We start from the raw sequence: 26,713 nt of genomic DNA on the forward strand, positions 1-26,713 counted from the left end.
TATAATCTGGTTTTATCTAAATTTGGGGGGAACTGGGAGTGAAAACCCCAAGCAACTTTGTCTGAAGACTGATAGACATCTTTGCAGATTATAAAAGAGGCCCGAAAAACCAGGCTGTTAAAATAGGCACAAATTGGCAAGACAGTCGTGCATGAAATACTTTTGCTAAACCTGTCAGGAGACAGGGATTTGTTCTCACTGAAGTGAAATAATTACCAGATAAAATAGTATGTTAATTAAAAGCCAGCTATGTATTTCAGCCCAGGGAAATTCAAATTACAGAAAATTTACAGGAGTATGAACATCAAAGATTAGCCTCGAAAAGCAAAGGAGAAACAAACCAACAAAACTGATTCCAGCAACAAGAGGATGTGACACGGCTCCCGATTACAACAGGTATGCAGCTGGATAAACTGCGCTAGTTTTTAAAGCAGCATCATTTATCCAAAGCATACAACTGAAGATACCCCGCCAGCCCCCGCGCATTCCAACTTGTCAGCAAGCTGCACAATGGCAAAGCTTTATCCGAAGAAGTGAGCAGCGACTCACGAAAGCTCAACCACAAATATTGTTAGTCTTTAAAGCTACTGGACTCCTGCCCTTTTCTACTGCTGAAGGAAAAACCTGGTGTACATAAATAGAAATGAAGTAAAAAAATTGTTCCTGGGCTAAAGACGTCTATGTTAGTCTGTCTGAGGAAAGAAGTCTTCTGACAGGCAATCATATTCTGCCATCAAACACCGTAGCATTTAACCGGGCTACAACCCTAGTCCCCACCTATTACGAGGAACACGAAGTCAGCCGAGCCGAGCGATAATCTACCACTCGTGTGGGAGAAGGGCGGAGTTGGGCTGGTCAAGTCAAGGGCCGCCCCTCGACGAGGTCCAATGGAAGGGTGGCGCTTGCCTTCCTCGTTTCCTTTCCCCCGCCAAAGGCGAAGGGAGGAGAAAAACGGCGAAGTTGTTGTGACCGCCCTTGTGCACTGAGTGCGTGCGTGAGTGAGTGGCTTTCCCTTCGGAAGAATCCGGTCCCTAGAAGGAGTATCCCTCCCACTGCTAGGCACGGCAGCTGGTGCCTTCGAGCAAAGAGCGGGAGAAGCAAAGAGCTGCGGCGGTGCCGTGCGGGGGAAGGCAGTCGTGAGGCGCCCGGGGCCATGGGCTGCGGAGCGCTTCCTGCCTTCCTATCGCTCCTCCCTTTGCTGCTGAGGGTCTGCGCGGAGAAGCTGGGTGAGTTGGAGGCGAAGTCGCCGCGGCCTGTTTAAACAGTTGACTGGGAAAGTTTGCTGATTCGCGGGAGTGCCGAGTAGAGAGCTGGGCGGAGGGAGCAAGACTGCTAGTGCAGTCCTAGAAAGAGCTGCACCCTGCGGGATATTTTGAAGTTAATGAACTGTGTTGAGGATTTGCGCCGTGGGTGAGAGTGAACGAGGCAGTATAAATGTGCTTTCTTTTCAGCAAACAATTCTAGTCGTTCCTTGTCCTTTCAGTCAGAAGCCATACGTACCCATAGCACTTGTCAAAGTGCATTCAGTATATCATCTTGCAAACAGACCTTTAAGTATCTTCATATTGCAGATGGGAAATTGAGGCAGAGAGTGGCTTGCTTGACTCAGCTTGAGACTTCCTAATGAACCCTTGAGAGATCAGAACAGGGTGCCTCTCTCAGCCACTGTGATGCAGCCAATCCCATATAGAGCATCTGTGCACACAATGGCTTTCCCATTTACTGCACTGAAAATCCATTTCTTTTGTGCACATGGACCTGTCCCTTCCACTGAAATGAATCAAGAAGCATGTTTATGGTAACTGAGCTATGGATTGAAGTAGTAAGTTAAAGACTGGCTATGTGCTACTCCAGTTTTTACAAATACAAGACCACTTACTAGTGTTGAAATGAGAAACTACACAAATTGGAGATCAGACAAATTTCCTAAGTCTAATGTTTAGTGCAAAAGCTGTCCTCAGAAGGGTTTGACTCTTGTAGGAACTTAAGCTTCAGCTCACAAAACTATGAAAACTTAAAATTCTGGCTTAAAGCTTTATCCAGAACTATCACTCGAGAACAGTGAGGCTGTTTTGGTTTTGATGTGATGGTTTTGGTGACTTCTTTCATTTCTATGTCTTACATTTCAATGTTGCTTTGTAATTCCATCTTGAAAGTTATTTTGGTAACTCAAAGGAGTCTTGATTATCATACAGTAGTAATTAATGTTCTCTGCTTATTAAATGCTTTGCTTGGAATTTCAGGATGTAATTTTTGCTTCTAAAGTTGGTATTCCTTGATAATTTCTTTCCCTAGTTATTTTACACTTTTAGGTGAACTTTGTTTTCTGCAACACTCATAATGGGGAAAAGAGCATTTCCACTATCCATTGTAAATTAAGGATAAGCTATAGAAGAATGTTGCTTGCCAGATGCAAAGGCCTAGTAGTTAAGAGATACCACAGAGCTTCTGTTATGTACTATAACTTTGTGACATCGAGCAATCCTAGTGGGTGGGCAGTTTAAATATTATCCATTTATAAAGAAAATATGAACTGTAGAGCAGGAATTTCTTTCATGAAAAAGAATGGCCATATAATGCCTTTCTATGCCAGTTTAAAGATAATAGTGCTTCTTTCTTTGATTTTGGATTCTATTCCCTACCTACCCCCAGTCCCTTTGCTTTTTCTTTGAGAACCATGAATTATGCTATCTTGGCTTATTTAATTGACCCGGTTAATCCATGCCTAGGTTATCCATGTGTTTGAGTAGTTAAAAGATTAAAACAGTAACTCATCTCTAAAGCACATGTGTACAAATGCCTTGATTTTTACAAATCTAGGGTAATTAGATCTCCTTAAAGCAGAATAAACAATGTGGGAAAGAGAAACTGACAAGGTAGAGCTGGTACTATGTGATGTTGTGGTAAAGAATCCAACCTGAAAAGTCCCACAGTTTAAAACTCAGCTCAACTCAGACTGACTTAGCAAAGTCTCAGCACTGGCATTCTCCCCCACCTGTATTATGGGCTGGAGGGGCCACCTGTATTATGGGCTGCAGCAGTTATTATGGAGAGCCACACATGCAATTATCACCAAGCAGATGAGCCTCATAAATAGTATGCTTTGTGCACCACCCCACCATATATGTATAAGAGGTAACTATTAGTAAGTACATAGCTACAAAATTTTAAATTACCAGATGAACTCTGCTCATGTAGGGTTCTTTCTTCCCACCACTGCTGGTGAGGCCTGGTGTATGTAGAATGAGAGGATGTGTTTTCCTTTCTACTTTCCTGCTGTATCTTCTCAGCATGAAGCACAACAGGTTGGGCAAGAGAGTGGGATTGCCAAGGTGCCTGGAGGAGACCAGCTGGCTGTGGAGGAAGAGGAGTAAAACCACCACTACAGCTCCACCATGACCAGCTTGCTGTTTTCTTGAGTGGCTGCCACAGTGGTGGTTGTACTCTTTTCTTGGCAGCCAGCTTGCTCTCCTCCTGGCAGCTGCTTGGCTGGTGGATTAGAGCACGAGCTGACCTCTCAAGAGCAGTTCTCTCTCAGCCCCACCTACCTCACAGGGTGTTTGTTGTGGGGAGAGGAAGGGAAGGAGATTGTAAGCCACTCTGAGACTCCAAGTGAAAGTATAAATCCTCCTCCTCCTTCCCATCTGTGCATGAGCATTGTCGTGCTCTTTTGCAGCTCCAGTTCTTCGCTAGGAGACTTGGGCAAGACAACGTTACAGCTGATCATTCTCCTATTCCTTTTCATGATGTTGGTTCTATATTATTTTGTTTTCCATTCCTTTGCTGTCTACAGCTTTGTGCAATTGGAATTCCCATATTTCATTCTCCTGGCATAGTGCCTTTTGTCACAACATGGGGAATGTGCTACTATTCAGGAAGCACAAAAATAAGCTGTTTTTGTAAAGCATCCTGTTTTTATTTAATTTTCATTGGCCCTGAAGACCTCTGATGTTATGGTATAGACATCAAAAATGCAGATTTAACAAAACTGTGTCTACTCAACCAACAGCTAGTTTGGGATGTAATAATTAAAATCTGATTTAAATAATAAATCCTTCAACTGTATTTTCTGCTGCACCCAATTACAAATCTGGCTGTATGTATATGTGCTGCTGTAATTTAGTGAAACTGCAGAACATATTTTCCCACGGCTCATGGGGATCCAGCAGTGCTCAAGCAGACACATAAATGGAATTAGCGGAGTTCTGCTTGGGCAAGATCTTGAGCAACACCTAGCACTTGCCTCACTACATATTTATAGTGCCCAGAAATTGGTTGCACAAGTGGAAACGCAAGTGGGAATACAATAATTTTGAATTACTTCAATCAACTACCACGGTCTTTTTCTTGCATATTTGCTTGGAAGAGCTCTAGCATGAATTAGAAGTGTTGTGCTTGATCCTGCCCATAATGTTGTTATAAATTCGACCTTGCTGTAGTAATAATTTCTGTTTTAACTGTTAGAAAATAAGAGACTGCTAGAGCAGACCAGTGGTCTATCTAGTTCAGCATATTGTTTCATGCAGCAACCAACCAGTTGCCCTTGAGGGCTGAACAAGCAGCATAGAAGCAAAACAGCCCAGAGAAAACTTGTGATCAAATTTAATTTCAATCATACTATATCCTAAAAAAAAAAAGACTCAATTTCTGTTTAAATTTCTAATTTAAAAAAATGTCAACTGGCGTGAAATTTCCTCAAGGTTATGTTATATTGTTTCAGAAAACGGAATGTTGCCTGTCTCAAGCAGTTCCTTTTAGTACAGGGCACCCAACAAGGAGACTTCAGCACAAAATGCATTTAGCCTCAATAAATGACATTGTTTGCCTTTTGAGGTTTGTCTTTTGTTCCTCTAGCTGCGGAAGCAAACCAATATGCAGTGGCGGCTTTGCAAGTGTGCTCTGTTTCTTGGTAGGGGGCATGTGTGCATGCGCACAGTGGTGGAAGCTACAAGAGAAGCTAGAAAAAGCAAACAAGACAAGGAGACTGCCACATTCCCCCCCCCCCCCCCATTTTCCCCCTCAGGTCTGTTTTTAAGAGAAACATGATTATTTTATTGCTAGTGTCTGTGCAGTTGCTGAAGATAAGGGAGCATGAAATAATGCTTTCTTCAAGAGAGGGATTTTTCTTCAATTTTAAAAAGTTTTATTAGTTTCAGAAAATTAGGGGTAGGGAATAGAGAAAATACTAAACAAAAATACAAATTAATCTTATTCTGCATAAAAAATACTTTCAAAGAATACAAGTCTACATCTGCAATACTTTGAGAGAGGGATTTTTCTTGTGGTATTAAATATGCATGGTTCAGTGGTTTCACTGGCAAGTATAGAATGGCTGGACTGCTGTCAAGTTCTACTAAGAATATGAAGCAACTATAACTCTGAGTTTGCAAAGACACAACTGAGAATGCCAAAGTTACATCCTGGAGCTCTGGGCTTAAATTCTATTAATGCCTGATTTTACTAAACTTGCACAGCGTTACCTTGCATGAACTGGCCTCAGGGCAAGTCTTTCAGACTTGGTTTGTTAATCCCATTTGAAAAATGACAATGATCTGCCTCACAGAGTTGCTGAGGAGATTAACTATAACACATTTCGCACAATCTGAGTGCTCTGGAAATTAGCAATCATAAGTACAGTACAGGGACTAGGCTATCTTGCTCTGTTTTTTTTGCTCAGTGTTTAGCAGTTGCATCTCTTGCTATGCTGCTCCTTGCATTATGCCAGCCAAGGATTAAACTGTTGTCTTTAAATCCCTTTTCTTCCTGTACCTTCCTTTCTTTGAAGCATTACTATTGTATTTTGGCTTCTCCAGACCCTGTTAATAGGAATGATTGAAAACTTCCAACTTCTTCTGTTCCTCAAGTTTGAGTATCTTACAGTCCTTGGACATCTGTTGAACTTGAGCTTCTGGAGGCAGAAATGTGTTTGTGAGTGCAATGTGGAAGTTTATAGAAGTATTGTGGTGTTCTTAAAGAAGAATAATGTCCAGAAATATATGCACAATTACATTTTCTTTTCCTTATCTGTTATTTGTCCACAGCATTCTCCTGCTGATAAATTCTTCAGCCATTGTTTCTTCTGTTGCATCCAATTGCTCATATGACACTGTGTATGTGGTAAAGCAGAGTGGTAAAGCTGCAGTACTGCAGTCTGACCTCCCTGCTTACAACCTGAGTTGGGTACTGGCGGAAGCTGGTTTCAAGTAGCCGGCTCAGGTTGACTCAGCCTTCCATCCTTCCGAGGTCCGTAAAATGAGTACCCAGCTTGCTGGGGGGAAAGTGCAGATGACTGGGGAAGGCAATGGCAAACCACCTCATAAAAAGTCTGTTGTGAAAATGTTGTGAAAGCAACGTCACCCCAGAGTCGGAAACGACTGGGCTTGCCTTTTTATGTGGTGCTGTGATTTGGTTGGAAGCACAGAAAAGTTTCAAAATATGGTCCTGAGGTTCATGGAAATTTTAGCATTCAATTTTAAGAACTCGAATAGCTTTACCATACCATAAGAGCCGAACCATAAATGTTGCCTTAAAAAAAAAGAACCTTTACTTCTGTTTATGAAATATTTGGGAATTACTGCTCCTGTCACCATTAATATCCAAAATCCTTTGTAGTAGAAATTGTGTCAGAATGTTTATATGAATGACAAAAAAAATTTAAAACTTTGTGAGGTAGTTTTGCTATCCAAAAAATGGTTTATTTTTTGCTGAAGTAATATGAATCTGTAAGAGACAAAAAGAACCAGTTCACAACTACTTTTCTCTACTAGTGTTCACTTAGAGAGACAGCAAGAGTATCCACCTTCCATTGCCGTCACCTTTCCACAGCAACATTCGGCACTACATAGGACATTGCTGAATGTATCTTTCTAGGTACCAGCATTCACTCTTAGAGAGCCCAAGCAGTGAAATGCCTGGGATATTTCCCACTGGATGTGAGTGGTTAAAATGATTGCTAATTTATGGAATTATAAAGTAGAAGGAAACTGAATAAAGATGGTGTTCATTCTCTTGCCCCAAAGCAGAGCCTTCAATATGCTGTTGTTAGTTCTCCTCAGATATCATGTAGGGTTGAGCTGAATTTGGAAGAAGTATTTCTAGGTCAGAGAAGCCACATACCACTGAGAAAAAGAAAAAATTAAGGTTTCAGATCTCTGTGTAAACCATATTAAACTAAGTGGACCAAGTGCCAAATAAAGGCCTTCTTTGAATATTTTCAATAAAGATGGTGCCTGCAGAATGCCTCTTTTTAATAATTGAGAGAGGAGCTTTATTGCCCATTTTTCCCCACCTGGAGCACTGCAGAGAAAAGGCACCCTCTGACAAGTTTTACTATTCCTGGCATTTAGAAAGTGGCAGCAATCTATTGTTCACTTCTTTGTCAATGTAGTTTTGTATCATTTTCTTGTTACTGTTTTAAAATTAGATTTCTGCTTCCTAGCAAAGCAGTGTTTTCACCAAGGATAAAACAAGCTAAGTAATTCTAAGAGCACTGCTTACCGTTATCGAGAAGACAGCCAATTTTAAAATTTAAAAAATGGCACCACAGTTTCTGACCATTGGGACTGTGGACGCTAGTGAAGAAAAGCAAAAAGGGTTAGCTTTTTTTGCACAGTTTGAGACCCTTTTCATGCTGAAAATATTCATTGGAAAACACTTGGTTCAGCCCTAACTGTTGGATCAACTTGAGCATACTGTGTAGTTCAGAGAGTAAGTGGTATGCAAAAAATGTTTACAGAACAGTGGTTTTAGGTGAGACAAACCACATACTTGTGAGGGAAGGCAAATTTAAGTTGCAGCCCATGCACACTTACTTGGGAGTGTATTGAACTCAGTGGGACTGACTGCCAATTTAAGGATCAGACTGTAGGACTTGGAAGCAGAGTATGTCTGATATTGTATGTGTCCACATGCACACATGTGTGATCATTTAATATGCACATATTCCCCAATGTACCGCAGCTGTTTCTATTGCTGACAGCCTGTTCATATCACAGAATTCTAGTGACTAATGATTGGTAATGCTGGATTAAAGTATTGCCAGGCAGGGGGTTCTCATGTAGAAACCTGTTTTATAGCACTGACCATAATTGAATTTGACTTGTTGGCTTCTTACTTTCCAAAATTATTGACTTTTTTGGGGGTGCAGAAAAACATAATGTAGTATCTTGACAATCTACAGTATGACCATTGTTAATGCCTATGTCCCCATCCCCCCTGTCTAAAAATGGAAGGGCAATAATCATGGAAATTGCTACCACTCATAGACATGGCTGGTTGTGTAACTATGTTCCAGGGAAGACCTTGGTACTTCAGTTCATGCATTAAAATTGTTGTCTGCTACTAGAGCAGAGTGTGCAGAGATGTCAGGGAACTGACTGCCCTTGTTTTATTAAGTGGTAAGAAACATCTGTCTCTTAAATGTCTGGTGATAGCTGTCGCTCTTGTTGTGACCTTTTCTCCCTACTTCTTGAATCAGACACTGATGCATGAATTAGGACAACTGAATGACAGATTGTGAAACTTGACCTTACAAAAGGTTAGAGTTTTCTGAATAGAGTGAAAAGCCATGCTTCATAAGCAAGACCATGTATAAAATGAAGTTTAAAGTAGCTAAGAAATTACGGAGAGTTTCATATTTTATTAATAGACCTTATGAGATTCTTTAATGAGGAGCAATGGCTCAGTAGTAAATCTCATGCATAGGGTCCCAGGCACAGTCCCTAACATCTTCCACTGATGATCAGGTACCAAGTGTTGGGGAAGACATTTGCCTGAAGCTTGGAGTGTAGCTGGGTTGGTTGTTTGATATGGCCATTGATAGCATCAGTTTAGTAGACCAAAATTTCAGTTTTCAGAAGACAGTTTTTGTGTTGCTCTGCTATGAAACATCTGAACATTGTAGAAGACACTTGGGAGTGTTGAAAGTTAAACAGTGCATTCAGATCACTAGTCAGGCCTATTGGGCTTCAGCATTATCCTGTGTGAATGGAGACCATACTCTAGAATATGCCCATGCTCTTCTGTGGCTGCAGTTAGTAGTAGACAATCATCCTTGGTGATCTTGAAGCCAGTACTGGTTAGAGTGGACTAAGACAAGAGAGACTGAAATTTGTATCTTGATTCTGTCATGAAGTTCACTGGGTAACCGTAAGTTAATCACCATCTCTTTCCCTAACTTGCCTTACAAGGTAGCTATGTATGCCGTTGTGAGTTCCTTGGAGGAAGGGTGGGTTAAAGATCAAATCATTGTAACCCTGACCAGTTTCAAAGGAAGCTTAAAATCTCCCTGATAATATTAATTCATGATAACATTAAAACTGGAATGATGAATACTTGGTAAATCATGATTTTTCTTAAAAATTAAAAATGTGTGTGCCCTTACTAAAGTCCCCCCAATAAAAAAATTATTTGTTTGCTTGTATTTGGTTTTGTGCCCATTACTTTATGCCAGGTTGAGAGGAATGAGGTGAGTAACCATGCATATGGCTATGGGAAGGCAAAGAGGAAGCGATTAATAGAAAGAAGGGAGAATAGTTCTGTTTGAAACTGCCAGACCAAGAAGGCTTCCAGTGTCTAGCTTGAACAGCACTCAGGATGTAGGGCATTAAAGCAGAAGGTGTTTATTTTAATTCATGGTATATATTAAATCGTAGTTTCCAAACCTCTATCTTGACGGCACCTTCTGTCTTCCTTGAATGCTGAAAGTCTGCTTGGCATGAGCCAGGACATGTGTTTCTACTCTTTTTTTATAACATCTTGAATCTTAGTAAACACTTCATCATACATCACTGTCAAGCCAGACACAAACAAAACCTTTTGTAGTCTTCGGGTGAAAATTGCCCAATATAAGTGTGTAACACCAGTGACTGGAACAAAAAGCTGTAGGGAGAAGGGGCTCCTGACTCTCATCCACTTTATTATTCATCTTCAGCTGTTCTCTGCTTTGAGGAAGATTAGGCCACAGTCTCCCAAACAAAATCATCATATTGCACTTTGAATATGTTTCAGTTTGCTTTATTACGGTCCATGACCAAATACACAGCACAATGCAGGCCAACAACAACCACATAAAAATTGTAAAAATCAAGATGGACCTAAATAGGTGAAACGTAAGATATTTAAAAAATAAATGTGAAAATAAAATATAGGACATTAGTATGCATAATGAGATATGACAAATAATACAGTAGTGGTCAAACATCTTCTAGCTTAATAAATATAGTACATATAATAAAAAAAATTAAAAATTATACAGCTCCAGAAAAAATATTAACTAGAATACACTGGTTAAAATTACAATCTGTTACCTCGACATTAACTTGTAAGAACCATAAAATGCAATTTGATTGCATGGGAACAAAATTTGGCAACTTTATGCATGGTCTCTGTATTTATATAAGTTTCAGTAGCATTTGTGATGGTACACACTTGGAAATATTCAAAAAACAGTCAGTTCAAGACCCCTTCTTTACATAATCCTCACGAATTCTCCTAGCTGCCGCCATAAATTTGGCACAATTAATTGTGAATTGGGGGTTAAAATCTGATAACAGCGTATTTCTGATTTTGAAATCAGAAAACCCAAGACATCCCTCCAACAAAGAATAAATGTACCTGGCTCGTATGCCAGGGTATAGGCCACACCCAAACAAAACATGGTCAATCGTTTCAACTTTATCTGCACCACAAGGACAAACCTGCTCAGCCATAGGCACCTTTCTAAAGCGGCCCTCAACGACTGCTGAAGGAAAGATATTGCAACGGGCCATGGAAAAGGCCCTTCTGTGGGATGGTATTGTTAGAGTTGAGAGATAGGGGGCTGGAGCTAACACATATCTCCTTTGAGGGGGAGCTAGATAATCTGGGACCTTGGCAATATCATTCTGTCTCTCAATGTCTTGTAGTCTCTGTTTGACTATGGCCCTGGCTTTATCCAGGGCCATTATCTGGAAAGATTCAGGTGACAAGCCAAGCGTAGACAATTTCTGATGGATGGCTCTACCCAAGAGGAACAATAACCTTTAAAATCAACGATGTGATATTCATGGGGCAATGGCTGAGATTAAGCCAAGTGGTGATTGAAAGTAGGCTCACCCTAGCCTCTATCCTTAGCAAGCCAGTTTCCAAGCGTAGTACTGCATTGGAAACGCAGGTTGGAAAGTGGAAAATGGCTCTCAAGAATTTGGACTGAATTTTCTCAAGGGGATCAAAACTTGATAAGGATGGACCCAACATAGTTCCATAAATGAGTTGGGGTATTGTTTTGGCCAAGTAGAGTTTTAATACAACTGGTATAAAATGCCCCCATTTCGCGAGAAAGAACCTAATGGTGGCCTGGGTCGATTTGCGACCAGAATTGGCAGCATATTCGTGGTGAGCCTTCTTTGGCCCTGAGGACTGAATCATGACCCCCAAATATTTGTAAATTGTTACCTGTTGTAGACTATGGCCATTTATATTCCATCTCCTTAGCCTGGGTTTTGGGCCAAAAGCCATTACTTTTGTTTTCTGATAATTAATCTCTAAGAGGTTATGATCACAATAAAGACCAAATTGAGCTAATGCCCTTCTAAGGCCTACTGGTGTTCTAGACAGCAAGATTGTGTCATCTGCAAAGAGTAAGGCTACCAGTTGCTTATCTGCCAGGGAGGGGGGATGAGTATCGACTAGACTTTGAATATGTTATGTTGGTATGGCATATGGTTTCATACAGATGAATCCATTCTACAGGACTTTTGATGTGAAGGTCTAACATTGACATTAGATGAAGAACAAAATTCATCCATTGGCACCTCTAAGACCAACAGAGTTTTATTCAAGGTATAAGCTTTTATGTGCATGCACACTTCTCCCAGAATTTGTTCCCTCTAAGCTGAGTTAGTGTGAGCTAGCTCACAGATTTTTACTCTCCAGCCCACATATTTTTGTGTTAGCTCAGAAAGGATAACCCAGATTTATGCAGTAGCTCACAACTTTAATGCCAGCCCAGTAGTTTACAAAGTAGAATTTTTGCTCACAAGACTCTGCAACTTAATGGGAACATTATCCATATAAACTAAACTTGTTATTCCTGTTTGGTCCTTGCATCTGTTAAACATCTTCATTATATTTTATGCTTATTTGGTGTTCACCCTCTACCTATATGTATGGACTGATAATTTCCATTGCACTGTATCTGAAGAAGGGTGCATGCACACAAACTTAAACTTTGAATAAAACTTTGTTGGTCTCAAAGATGCCACTGAGCTGGAATTTTGTTCTGTTGCTTCAGACCAACATGGCTGCCCACCTGAAACAATTAGATGAACAGCTGATTATACAGAATGCAGAATCAAGGCAGATGTTATCTGATAAACTAATGTGATGCCAGGTATTGCTGAACTCAGTCTTTATAATGGCAGTTTATTTTAGAATGGCGTTGAGATTAAAAACCCAAAATGCATTAACAGATCCAGACTGTCTCTTCCTGTTTAAACAAATACCTCCGTGTGAGAGGCATGGGCGTGCAGTAACTTCCTTCAGAGTATCCTGTACATTGTTCTGTTATGGTGCCAGACAGTTCATGCTGGTTCTGCAGAAATGATTGACATAGGAAGATGACAGTTTGCATACTTATGCAGAAGCAAATCCCACTGATTTCAGTGGGATTGATTCCCAAGTATGTATGGGATTGCAGTTTAAATATTGCTACCCCTTATGGCTTCAAGAAAAGTGTAACTTCTAAAAACATACAATGGCTTGTCTTTTCACTAAGAACTTTAATTGGGAAGTGGGAAGAGAGAGTACTTCGTAAATAAAGCTACCCTCCCCCAATGTTCCTGCTGAGTAAAGTTGTTTCATATGTGCCATATAGAAGATGTGTACGTTGTCTACAAGGTACAATTTACCACCTTCCAATTATTAGATGTGAAAAGGGACTTATGCCAACAATCTCCTGGCTATGTGTAGGTAGAAGATAGAGGCTTCCTGCTTAGCTCATTCATTTTTAAAAATTGTTTTTCCACAAACAGTTTTCTGGGTGAAGATTCCATTTATTAAAATGTAGGTGAGATATGTCCTTAGCCAAATTATGCATTTGTATAAACCAGATAAATCATGATACAGTATTTATTTTTTTAAAAAAAAATTATTAGAAGCCCCAAGGCAATCCCATTTTGTTAATTCCTTTTCTGTATAATGATTGGGGGTTGGGGAGGATTTTGATTTCCTACTTTCCTCCATAAGATGTGTCATGTTCCATGAAGACTACTGAAGATATCTGAATATTCCCCCAATTTCTGGTTTAGAGGGAGAGTAACTTCTTGGGGCTCATGTAAGCTGCTATTTTATACATATCTTGATGTGTAGTAAATTCTTGTTTATCACATGGTAGGATAATAAAGGAGAAAAAGGTTATCCAGGATGGTTCTAGCCCGTTCACAAGTTACAGTAAATGTACATAAGTTTTGTGCAGTGAACATTCAACTTCTCTTTCTGTACGTGTTGAGTAATTCATTCAACACATGTACAGCTGAACATGTAATTTCAACCCAACATTTTCCCAGGTCCTGGTCATTGATTTTATTTGTGCATTGGATCTTTCTTACGAACAGATGTACATGTGTTCAATGTAACGTGAACAGGTCTTTTGTCTCTAGTAGATGAAGGACCCTGGGGGATGGATCATATTTTGTCAAGCCTTACATGGAAAGAAATAGTTGAGAAATAGGGATTCATATTCTTTAATGAGAAGAGTATGAATCCTTATTTCTCAGCTAACCTGAGTTTGTATTCCTGCTTTCTATAACTTCACCAAGATCAGAATAGAAATGTTAAAACAGCTTAGGACATAACAGTTTCAACAAGTAAATAGGAGTGATTTTTCTTTGGCAGTACTTGAAACAGGGGCTCATGTACCTCCCTCTGGGCACAATCATGCTCTTCACATTAAATTTTTAAATATAATGCGCAGTTAATTACATGAGGACTAGTTATACTTCATATGCATATTGATGAAAGCAATAATCAATGGCTTTTAATTGTCTTCTTTTTCTCTCTGTCTGCCAAACAGAAAATGGATGTGGGCCTATGATCATTCATCATGACAGTGGAACATTGGCATCAAAGAATTATCCTGGGACTTATCCTAACTACACTGTTTGTGAAAGGAGAATTCAGGTGCCCCAGGGGAAGCGGTTGATAATAAAAATTGGAGACTTGGATATTGAATCCCCAAGATGTGACTCTAATTTTCTTATCATCCAGAGTTCTACAACACAACATGGTATGTAAGGAGCTGCTGGTAAGATTGAATTGTAAAAAAGCTGTCCTGTGCATATGCCACATTAAAAGCAAAGTTAATATTCTGGTAGTCCAAATGTTGTGCAGTTTGAATAAATTACACATACTTGGTTTAATTTTCTTTGCTTGGTTTAATCTGTAAATAGTAGTACACAATTCTGATTTTTAGTGGGGGGCAAGTAGCTGTTTGCGACATTGGAGGTTCACTTGGACTCATAGCTAGGGATGTTCAGACACCTGCCTGCTTAGCTGATGACCTGCCTACTGATCACAAACACGGGAGCCAATACCTCAACAGGATGTTCATTGCTTGTGAGAAAACTGACTTATTCCTTGGGCAACTTCTCCAATAGCTTGGTAGTGCGGTGGGAGTGGGGTTCACCTGTTTTCTAAGGCCACACTCCTCCCTCCCCCAAAAAAGCTTCAAGAGACCTTTGTTGGACTGTTCAAGTCTGTTCCAGTCTTGAGGCCATCAAATAACTAGCTCTTACGTTTGCTGCTGTACTGTGGCAACACAAACCACCCACCTCCCAGGATGCCATGATTTTCACATCCTCAATTCATTAGTGGGATGCTAATGTGAACCTGGAGCACTGTGGCCTCTCTGCACCAGTTGTGGCATGGTGCCCATGGTGTAGTGAGTAGATCTGAGGCTCAGCCAGATGGTTGTCATAGAATCCCTACTTAGAACCATTGACATACCGAAATCATGCCTCTCTGTTTTAAGATTTCTCTCTCACCCACTCTCTCTCACTCTCACTCTTGTGTGTGTTGTGTGTGTAAGCTTAGAGGAGTGAATTATATTACTGCACTTTTGTGGAATTGTGGATTAGATGGAGAATCAAGTATACGTTATGTATTGCTATGTACTACTGTGATGTCTAATGGTTAGCAAATTTATTGTAGCATAATGTTTTTGTGTACTACATCCTATTTAGGTGTGTGATGTGATGAAGAAAGTATTAGGAAGTTTGCATACATAAAGAGAAGAATAAAGCCTAGTTTTACATAATGTGTGCACTCTCTTTGGAGGCTCCTACATTATGGAACGGCCTGCCTGAGGCGATCAGGAAGGCCCCCAAGCTTCTCTCATTTCACACAAAGTGCAAAACAGAAATGTTCTTATAAAGACAGCTGTGGTATAATGGATCAGCTCAGGAGGCTGGGATGGTATTGTAGGAAATTGCAATGTTTATTCTATATAACACCCCTTTTAATGTAATTCAGTGTCTTCAGTGAAGATGTAACCCTTCCTTCGGCATGGTATTTCAGACCTTAAACAGTTTTGTTGCCTTAGCTTTTAATTATTTTACAAGGTTTTCCAGCTCTTCAGTCTTAGCATATGCATTGTTTTGTTTATCAGAGAACTTTGCTATTTGATTGAATTGTTTCATATTTTGTAACCCACCTTGAGTTTCAATGAGAAAGGTGGGCTTTAAATAAAGTTGTTGTTGTTAGGCCAGAGGTAACAATACAGGTTAATTCAGAAATCACTAAGATTAGATATACAATGATTTCACTTCCACTGTGCAGTTTTCTGAAACAAAAAAAGCCAGACTAAAAAAATCTTTGAGTGAGACTTTCTGCTGACATCTCATGTAGACTGTCTAAGCCTTTTGTGCAGGTGTTCGTAGTCATCTGGAATAAGGTAAAAGACTGAGCCCCAGAGCAGTCAGCATTCGACTGAGTCAGCAGCTTAATTATACCTGAGCAATAGACAGGACACTGAGAATCTTGAGAAGAAGGCATCAGTAAAATACCCGTGGGAAAATATGCAGAGGTGGGTCTTGTAAGGAAAGGGGGGGAAGGGCTGCATGTGACCTTCATGGTGTAAAAGAGCAGCATTCTTCTTTCCTGTTCTTCCTGCTTTTTTAAAAAAAATGCTTTTCTGTGTCTCCAGTGCATATGGGACATGACATGACTGGTGGTCATTATATTAATATAGAGATCATTCAGACTATTAGTAAAAATTATTTTCTTTCCTGGAGGTAAATTAGAAATTTCTTTAGTTAGAAATTATAATCTGAGCAATGAGCTTCGAGGGGGGTTGATAAAGTCAAATAAGACTTGGGGAAGGGGGTCATTGCTGTTGAGCGATGGAGGATTGCTGAGGCAACACAGAGTAGGTACCCCGCGGAGAGCATGGACAATATTTGTAGCAATCACAGCTTGGAGAAGGATGCTCCTGCCTTGTTTACGTGTGTGTGGTGCATTGTCCTTGCAATCCCAGCTGGAGGCGTGGAGGCTTCTGAGGTGGTATACATGTAACAGTGTAAGAGCAGAGTTAGCAACGGGCTACAGCAGTTTGTTCTCTACCTTGTCTGTCTATATACAAAATGCTCTTTCTCCACAAATTCTGTGAAGGCATAGTATTACACTGGTGCCAGGAGATTAGGAAGCGGCTGGAGAGGCTTAGGGTGCCAGCTAATCCCACTGCTCCCCTAATGCTATCCAATTCTGCACTGGGGTTACAACAGCTCCAGAGTGTTTTATATGTGGCAGTTATAGCTAAAATTGTTACTTCTGGTAGCATCTCTGGATATAATCTTATTACAAGTCCATAACACATTCTATTGCCTTTGAGAGGACTTTTTGTGTGACTGATTATTGCCTTTTAGGAATGCTGTGCTCTAGAGGCTAGTGAGTGCCAGGCACCTATTTGAATCTATCAAAAAATCCAGTCCAAAATGTTAATGCTACTTTCTGCACTAAGAATATATTGTTAAAAAGCAAATCTCTGAACACAGAATGACAAAAATCTAATTCTCAGTCACTTCAAAGACTGCATATCGAAATTCCTAAGTCAGATATTTATGTAGTTAGATAAAATTCCATAGATAATGGAAGCATTTATAGTTATTGTGTCTAGGCTACCAACATTTTTTTCATATCTTATTTGTTCTTTGTTTAGGACCATATTGTGGCAATATGCCTGTCCCTGAAGAAATTATTTTGGATTCCAATGCAGCAACTGTTCACTTTGAGAGTAGGTCCCATGTGTCTGGACGCGGCTTTCTGTTGTCCTTTGCTAGCAGTGATCATCCAGGTACAGTTGAGTTCTTTGGGCTTTTAAACCTCACTGAAGGGGGAGGGGGTAATGGAAAAAGGAATGTGTGAGTGTGAAGAGCAATTCTTTCCTTACTCTAGCTTTTATGTGGTTTCCTGCCTTCATTGTGGAAGTGGGGAGGAAGCCAGATTGGACTGCACCAATAACTCTTCTCTACCTAAGCCTTCTGAATGTGAGTGAAAAGTAAGGCAAATCTGTAGAGACCTGACTTTGGTCTAGCTTCCCATGTACTTGGAGAGACCTGTACAAAATAGCATTCTGGCCATCATAATGGGCTACAGTCAGAAGTAGAAATTGTGGAAGCACTGTGTATGCATGGAAGCATCTGAGATACATATGCAAGAATTTTTATATCACAGGTTATGTGTTTAAAAATCTACCTTTGTATGTCCAGCTGCATCCACAATGAAAGGCTATGTTAATATGTATAAAAAAGGCCAAGCAAAACTACAGTGTGATGGCTGTATTCAGACACTGTGAACAAGCTTGAGAGTCTGAGGAGTTCCTGCCTTAGACTGTTCCCTCTCTCTACCCCTCATACACACAGCCAAGGGGATTTTTTGTGTGTACGTGTATGTGTTTAGTATGTGCATGTGTGAGCTTGTGTGCACCTGGAAGTCATGGTGACCTCTGGTGACTGACGCCTACTGGGAGCCTGGAGGATAGTCATGCAGGCTGAATAAAGCCTGCCCTTTCCTCCTGAACCGGCCCCGTGGCGCAGAGTGGTAAAGCTGCAGTACTGTGGTCTGAACTCTCTGCTCACGAGTCACGACCTGAGTTCGATTCCGGCAGAAGCTGGATTCAGGTAGCCGGGCCAAGGTTGACTCAGCCTTCCATCCTTTCGAGGTCAGCAAAGTGAGTACCCAGCTTGCTGGAGGGAAAGTGTGAAAGACTGGGGAAGGCAATGGCAAACCACCCCGAAAGCAACGTCACTCCAGAGTCAGAAACAACTGGTGCTTGCACAGGGGACCTTTTCTTCCTTTTCCTTTCCTCCTGGTATTCCAAGGAGGTCTCCCATCCAAGTACCTGCCAGGGTCGATCCTGCTTAGCTTCTGAGATCTGATGATGTCAGGCTTGCCTGGGCTATCCAGATCAGGGCTTATACAGAGCCAAGCTTGAAGCCTTTCTTATAGAAAAGGAATTATAGATAGTTGCTTTAACAAACTCGTACATTTCTTGCCTACAGTTTTATTCTGGTTTTGAATCAGTTTGTAAGAAACAAATCACACTTTTAGCAAAGTACCCTGTTTAGATGATGCACCAATCCACAGTTTCTTTTAAACCAGGAAATCTTCATCCTTGGCTCTGTGAACAAGGGATGGAAGTACATAAACCTACAAATTTCCAGCTGTTCATGGTGGTTCATGAATGGATATATTTCCAGACAGACTCTGTTCAGTCTAATGTTTACAAAACTTTAGAGCAACAGGGGCAGAACTTGGGGGGGGGGCATTCAGAGGAGCAGCTGGGGAAGGTCCACAGTGACTCTGATGTCTTTAGCTTGCACAGGATCTATACTTTCCTGAATCTGACCTGTCAGGTGATTATTTTGACAGGCACAGGTTCAGGAGTGTGTGCAAGCTGAGGACACCACACTTGCAGGGAATCTCCAACTGGCTCTCTTCTACCTGCCCTCCAAATACAGTGAGGATTGGATTTATAGGGTCCAAGTTACAGCCCCCTCCCCCCAAGAAGGTGCCCCCAGGAAAGTGCTTTCACCAGAACACTTTCCTGGGAGCACCTTCTCTGGGGGGCTGCAGTTTGGACCCCATAAATCCAATCCTTATCATACTTGGAGGGCAGGTAGAAGAGAGTCAGCCAGAGATTCTCTGCAAGTGTGGTGTCTCTAGCACATTGTGGAGAGGGCATTCTACTGCATCATGTACCTCACAACCCAAACCAGTTCTTTTGGTGGCTAAAAGTTTATGACAGTTCATGGTTTGCAAACCAGGCATGCCATGAATGATGAAATGAACCACATTTTCCTGGTTTGTGCTCGCCCTACATCTGAATGTGGCTTACTAAAGTGTAGCAGAACTGTATTGGCTGCTGCTTTCAGATACTTGCCAGTTCTGATCCTGTAGCGTGTGCAATAGTAACAGCAAAAAACCCACTTCTGTACTGAATGACATTGGCTTGTCATTGCTTCAGAATACAGGAAGCAAATGATACCCTTCAGCAGTGTGTTTATTCTGGTGAGAAATCTGGCAGAATTGTTTCCTGAAGAGAGAATCCAGCTGAACAAAGCAGGGTTGGGATGTGGGGAAATGTGGGAAGCTTAAGGAGGGGAAGAATGTTGGATGCAGTGGCTACTGGTTGCTCTTCAGGCAAGCTTGAGACAACATTTCATTCTTAACTATCCAATAATTTGTGTTTGTGGTGTACATTCCAGATTCATAATAACTTTTATTTGCAACAGACCTAATCACATGTCTGGAGAGAGCAAACCACCATGTGGCGGCTGAATACAGGTAAATATAGGTTTAGGTGCAAGATGCGTTGGCTGTCATGCTGCATCTTGCACTTTACATGTTTACTACTGTAACCGGATAAGGTACATGACCACTTGTGAAGCATTTGAGGCTCTGCTGCCGACCACAGGAATGTGTCTTCTGGAGATGTTTGAAGGTGTCTAAATTTTAATCTGTGGTTATCTATCCAGTTGTTGAGGAGAGGCACAGAAGTCTTCCTGAGCCTTTTCATTCCACAGTAATGATGGAATGCTTCCCCAGCACTCTACTTGCTGTGATCTGTAGTTATGCCAGCAAGGTAAACTAGCATTGTGTGTGATACTCTGGGCTCCTGGCAGTATTGGGAGCCAGGGTTTGAGAATATAACCCTCATGCAGGATTAAACCTAATTTGGATGAAAAGCTTACATGTTACTTTAAATAGTTCTGTATTATTTGAAAGGAATCTTCCTTGCAATTATTGTAAAGAAGAATGGAATGCAAGCTAGCTGTTTGAGCCTGAAGAATTCTGTGCAAGCATATGGCTGGGCTATGTTCCAGTATTATTCCTTGAGCATACAGAGCAATAGTAGGGAATTAAACAGGAGGAAATGCATTTCCATGGTTATTTGTATGCCAGAAGTCTGAACTCTGAAAATAATTCCCTCCAAAGGAATCTTTTTTTCAAAAGCATGCTTAATGTTATGATGTGTGACATGTCAGTAAAATGAGTCTTTACTCTGTCCATGTGAAGGGCATTCCATCCTTCAAATTGAATTATCTTTCCATTGCAGCAAGTACTGTCCAGCTGGTTGCAGAGAGATAGCAGGTGATATTTCTGGTAATATAGTGGAAGGATACAGAGATGTAAGTACTTTGGACAAAGAACAATTCCAGAGCAAAATGGTGGAATGGCAGCATTGCCGTTTCTGGAAAAATATTATCACCAGGAAACTCAGAAATTAGGCCTTGGGTTCAGAGACAGATAGAACAGCAAGCTAAGCAAAGTGGAGAATAGTTGTAAAGAATTTGTGCAGAGAGCATTATAATTGCCAGATCGGAAGACAGTCCTGAGCTAGAGGACTGTCATTTGGGTGCTCTGTTTATAGGTAGCTAAAATCGGGCATTTATCAATATATCTAGTTCTCAGCATTGCCAGATTTGCAGATACTTAAATCTGGAGATTGGAGCCATGAGCAGATAAAACAGTTCTTTATTTGCAGAAAGATCTGAAAGCTTAAAAATGAGCAGTTAATGAGCAGTTAATGGGCAGTTAATGTTTCAGACTAGAATCTGGGAGACTCGGGTTCAAATCCCTGCTCTACTGTAGAAGCTCACTGGGTGATTTTGTGCCAGTCACATATTATCAGCCTAAAATACCGCATGAGGTTGTTGAAAGGATAGAATGGAAGACAGGAGAAAGATGTTATTCACTTTGAGTCTCCATTGTGGAGAAAATAGGAGTATAAATGAAGTAAATAATTAATATAGTGGAATATGGTGCAGATAAAAGTTTGGTTGATTGATGGGTGTGAAGAAGAAAGAGAAGCAGGGGAAGGTGAGATTATGGGGGCTGCCAGGAGGAGGGAAAGAGGAAATAGTATGAGGAGGAGGGGGATACAGAGGAGCCCCACAAGTCCTCATGGGTTCCTCACTACAGCTGTGGCCATCACTGCATAATTGCAACCTAGTTTTCCTAGGTAAAGGCTGTAAAAGGTACAGGGAAGAAGGGAGACCTGAGGATCCGGGGGAAGTATATAAAGATAGGTTGGCTAGTGTGTGGGAAGGAAAGCAGGAAACAGGGAGAGACTATGGGAAGAGGACATAAATATATTGTAATATATTAAAATGTAATGTTTAATTGTGTGTTTATCTTGTGTGTGCGTTTTTATTAATACTATACATTGCTCACAACCCTGCAACAGCAGGGATTGGGCAATTCATAAATTCAATAAAGTAATAATAGTAGTGGGGGGAAAGGAAAATTAGATGCCCCACAAGTCCTTACAGGGTCCCCTGCTTGTAGCATCTGTGAATCATCTCCTAGCTTAGTATGCTGTTCATATGCTGTTCCCAAAGGCTTAAAATAGAGAAAAGTTAAAATTGGCATTGTCAATCAAATTAAGAAATCAAAATAAGATTTTTGTTATGTATGTTAGAAAAGCATGTGTTCTACTGCTGAGCAGTATAATAGTTAACTCCCATTTATGGAAGAAGAAAAGAACTTTGCCTGTTTTGATCTAACAGAAATGTGGTGACCAGATGTCCTGTTAATACTAATAGTGTTGTGGGGCATGTACTGTTTCTAAACCCCATCACAGTGTTCACACAAAGTCTAATTCACACTTCAGTTGGCTTTTGAAGCCAGTTCCTCTTATTTAGTTTGCAAAACAGACAGTGAGTCTCTTCGCAATAACCGATTAGAACAAAATTTCTTCAGCCTTACCTTTCCGCTGTGTTGTGTTCAGCATGTCTTCAGCCAAACTACTTAAGCAAGTGGTCTTGCTCTTTTCCACATATATAACGGGGAAGTGAGATTGGGTTACATTCAGTGATTTCTTACAGCTACGTGCAAAGTCCTTCAGTAGGAAGGTCCTTGCACACATAGCAGAAGGGAACCATGGATCCAGCCCACTGCGTTAATGATTTTCTGAACAAGCATGTGTGGGTGAGAATTGCTGCGCTGTTAAATATTAACCTTAAAACCTATCTGCTCAACCGTTAAACTTACTTAATCCGTTTGTGGATTTTTTCACATTGAATGCTCTTCTCCAGTTCAGAAGATTTCTGTTGTTTCTTCTTTGAAATTCTGATGGATATAAGGACTTGAAAGACCTATATTATTTTGAAGTTGTTGGTGATAAGACTTTGGGGGGGGGGTTAATGCTAAAACCTTGTTTTTATTCAATTTTCATTTGATTTCTCTACAACAGACCTCCTTGCTGTGCAAATCTGCCATACATGCTGGAGTAATTGCAGATGAGTTGGGTGGTCAGATAAGTGTGATTCAGCAGAAAGGAGCAAGTCGGTATCAAGGAATTTTGGCCAATGGAATCCTTTCACAGGAGTATGTATTGTGTGTTTTTATCTTTTAAATACGTATATGCAAAAAAAAAGACCTCAGTACTCCATCACACTTCAAATAACAGATGATGCTTTTGCTTTTCACATTGGGTGCTTAAGAGACTATTCAATACTGTCAAGAAATCTTCACTAATTTGTCTTTATTGAATTTATCCCAATCATAATACAAGCAAAGGTTAATCAAGGGACAGCTGAATCCTGCTTTTAATCATAAGCCTCTTCCTTGGACCATAAGACTGGGTGGCACTCATACCTCCTGGTGCTGCTGCCACTTGTCATTTCAAATAGCTTCTGGCTAAGTTGTCTCCATTTGTAGTCATGGAGGCAACACATGGAGGCTTCTTCCTAAAATATTGACATGCTTGCTCAGCAGAGAGACCAATTAAGTCTTCTGGGGAGACATTTCTCCCATACACACTTCCGAAATTGCAAAATGAGCAGGTTTGATGCTATACTTGGAAATAAACTAAAGATCCAGAGGAATGAAAGAACTAACTTAGTGCATTCCACTGACCTGGTGCCCACCTGGTGCCACTTCCTTTGTAAAAATGTCTTGAGAGAGAAAATGGCCAGTTCCTAGTGTGCTCTAAATAGTGGTGCTGCCTTTTATGTACCTTATAGAAACTGAATGTTGTTAATTGCAGCACCAAAGATTGAAATTGATTACAGTGAAAACTGCTGCTTGTGTGCACTGAGCCCTTGGACATCTATATTGGAATCAGATGACAGCAGGATGAACTGTTTGCTTAGAGGTTCTTCAGCCCTGACCTTGACAGTGTTGGTTTAATTTTCAGTGTATTTGCAATACCATTAACTGTCACTTCAATGTGTGATTCTTACAATGCTTGACTTACATGAAATTTAAAATGTCTCTTTTAGGTATTGATACATAAATAATATTTGTGTGACAATTAAGGCCTATTCAAATTGATGAAAAAGTTGAGCACAAACTATTTTTATTATCCTACTCTTCCTTTGGAAGCTCAGAGCATGTTACTGTTAGGGTTTTGATATACGATTAGCAGAGTAACATGGAGAGAACCACAACATAACAGCCAGGCACACGGTTTAGCTTAAGGAACAAAGTAGTTTACTTTATTAATGAGAAAAGGGATGACTGGGATTTCTAGAAAACAAAGAAAGGATTCAGTATCTTATCTAGCTTCTAAACTACATCTTGACTCTCTCGAGTCTTAACTTCAACTGCATGGAGATCTAAGGGCTTAATACAAAGGGCAATAAAAGTTACCATATGCTCTCCCTTAGACCACCATCCAAATATATGGATTAGCCTATTAGGGCTCTTTCTCAATGATCACTATGCATATTGACACCTAGCCTCTGGTGGGAAGTACGTGCAAACATTCTCATTGGCTCTACCAATCTCGCTGGCTAAACATCAGCATGCATATACAAACACTTAATTAACTCATGACAACAGGAAGTGAAATTGCATCAAAAACACTCAACAGTTACTTGGATGGGGAACAACAGTAGTTGCCCCACCAGGTAGTGATTCACACCTTTAGTTTCTCCCATTCCTATAGTGAAAAAATGGGACTGACAAGTAAGAGAGTGCAGAAAAAGTGTTCACTTGTTTACTTTGTTACATTATGTATTCATTTCCATGGATTTCTGTCTGACAGCTCCCCCCTCCCCCCACATCTAAACATTCCATACTATTTTGCTTTGTTTGGTTCTGAACTACAAAAAGTTGTCTTTTTTGCTCCCCTGCTTGATTGCTGCCATCCTGATCCACATTTTCTCAATTTAACCCTCAGTGTTCATCTCTCAGAGGTCTAAGAATTCTTCACTGCCAGTCTCTCACATCTCTCCTGATTTGGTCCTGCTTTTTATTGGGTGTGAAGGCTTGCTTCTTCCCAACCTGCTTTCTACCAGTAATATTGTGATTTCCCTCCATTTTTCTTTCCCTTCTGTGACTTATCTGTTTTCTTCTTTCTTGAAAAATTCTGGCTGTCCTACCCTGTCAAAATATAATATTTTGACTGTTTGCTCAACCCAGAAACGTGAGGAAAGGAATAGGAGCCCTCTTTCACTTACATTACTTAAATGGCACTCAAGAAGTTTTTATATTCCAAATTAACAAAATGTTTTATTCAACACAGAGAGGAAAGGTCAAGTGAAATCAGGGGTAAAAATTCTGAGGTAACACAATATAAATTACTCTGAGGTAAAATCAGTATACACACAGACTTCAGTTCCTTTATTTCAGACTAATGAGAGTTTCTTAAGCTGTTCATGGTGACTTAAAACTTTATGTTGAGAGGCTTTTGGTCCAGTGTTTTCCCCAAACATTTCAGTATACTTTCTTTAAGCATTCTCTAACTCTTCTGGTTTCCATAAAGTTGGTACACTCTTTCCAATACCCAAACTTGAAATACCAGTACTCATATTGAGTTTTTAACTGTCTCTTAAAGCCTCCAAAGGCAGTTTCTAAGCATACCAGATTAGGAGTCTCTCCACTCTTCTGAGCTAATTCCTTGTTGAGACTGGGTATGGAAATTCTCTTCTCACTTGAAGATCTATCCACTTTCTTTGGCCTGAACAGGAGTCTCCATTTAACTACCCGCTCTTCCTTGCCAGCTTTCTCCAATTCCGCTGTCTGTGTTCATTGATCTCAGTCAGGACTGAATTCCAAAACTGTCAGTACTCGACTCTTCTCAGCTAGAGCTGAAATCAGACTCAAGTCAGTCAAGGCAAAAATCTGACACTCTTCTCAGAATGCAGCTCTCTCAAGACTTTCTGCTCAACTGATGCTAACCAGGGCTTTTTTAAAGCAGAAATGCACAGGAATGCAGTTCCGGATGGCTTGGCATCAGGGGGTGTGGCCTTATATGCAAATTAGTTCCTGTTGGCTTTTTCAGGGGGGGAGCTCTGATGCTAACCAATCAGATTGCTTGGAGCAGCCTGTCAGGCTCTGTGAAGTATTAAGCCTTCACAGTCTTTTACCTGTTTGTACAGCTCTTCTAAGCTTCTAAAAGTGCAGTCCATCACAAATAATATCCTCTGTTTCCACTGGAGGCATGATGTATATTGGGGCGGGGGATGAAATAGCCTCCAACCTTCACCCGCATACTGACAGCAAAAGCAAAATATTTCCACCTTAGCAGGCAGATGCAGGAGCACAGAACTGAACAGGATCTACTTCTGCTTTTACAGATCAAGAAAGCTTTTCCCTAAGCTAGTGGAGACAGCACAGTTGGTAGAAACTGGCAGTGCTGTTTGCAGAAATACATATGGGAATGATTCTTTTTGATGGAAGCATCTGCTAAATTTTGTGGTTGAAAAATACTTGCTGCTTAGTCTACTAAATCTCTTTTCCTTCTTGTTCTGTCCTTGTGTAGCTGTGAAGGCCAGACAATGAGGTACCAGAAGAACCACCATTTCTGGGGATTACCAATTGTCATTATTTGACAATGGGATTTAGTCTATAAAAATAATAGAAGGTACTTGGCTTGAATTTGATTAATTTCTACATTCGCCTCTCTGCTTAAAACTTTGAGATATATCAGGGGTGGCCAATGGTAGCTCTCCAGATGTTTTTTGCCTACAACTCCCATCAGCCATTTGCCATGCTGGCTGGGGCTGATGGAAGTTGTAGACAAACATCTGGAGAGCTACTGCTGGCCACCCCTGAGATATATCATGGCAGTAGAATTGTACCCATGGTTAAAATGCAACTCATGTTGCAACTTGGAGGACATTGCAAAAAATAATTTGCTAATAGCAGTCTTCAACCAGTGTTTTTATATTGGAAGAGAAACACTCCACCGTCTAAAGAGAAATTTAGAGAGATCCAAGATCATGGCTAA

The 26,713-nt window shown here is 40.6% G+C and overlaps 1 protein-coding gene across 1 annotated transcript in view; it reads left to right on the forward strand.

The window, feature by feature from the left end:
* Window positions 1-844: 844 nt before the first annotated feature.
* Window positions 845-26,713, forward strand: part of DCBLD1 (discoidin, CUB and LCCL domain containing 1) — a 40,173-nt gene continuing 14,304 nt past the window's right edge. The window contains exons 1-6 of the mRNA XM_060238552.1: window positions 845-1,226; window positions 14,051-14,263; window positions 17,192-17,326; window positions 19,767-19,818; window positions 20,591-20,663; window positions 22,730-22,863. Coding sequence (XP_060094535.1) covers window positions 1,154-1,226; window positions 14,051-14,263; window positions 17,192-17,326; window positions 19,767-19,818; window positions 20,591-20,663; window positions 22,730-22,863 — 680 coding nt within the window. The 5' untranslated portion in view covers window positions 845-1,153. The remainder of the gene's footprint in view (window positions 1,227-14,050; window positions 14,264-17,191; window positions 17,327-19,766; window positions 19,819-20,590; window positions 20,664-22,729; window positions 22,864-26,713) is intronic.

This window comes from Heteronotia binoei, chromosome 1 (genome assembly GCF_032191835.1).
Source record: "Heteronotia binoei isolate CCM8104 ecotype False Entrance Well chromosome 1, APGP_CSIRO_Hbin_v1, whole genome shotgun sequence".
Taxonomy (NCBI): Eukaryota; Metazoa; Chordata; class Lepidosauria; order Squamata; family Gekkonidae; genus Heteronotia; species Heteronotia binoei.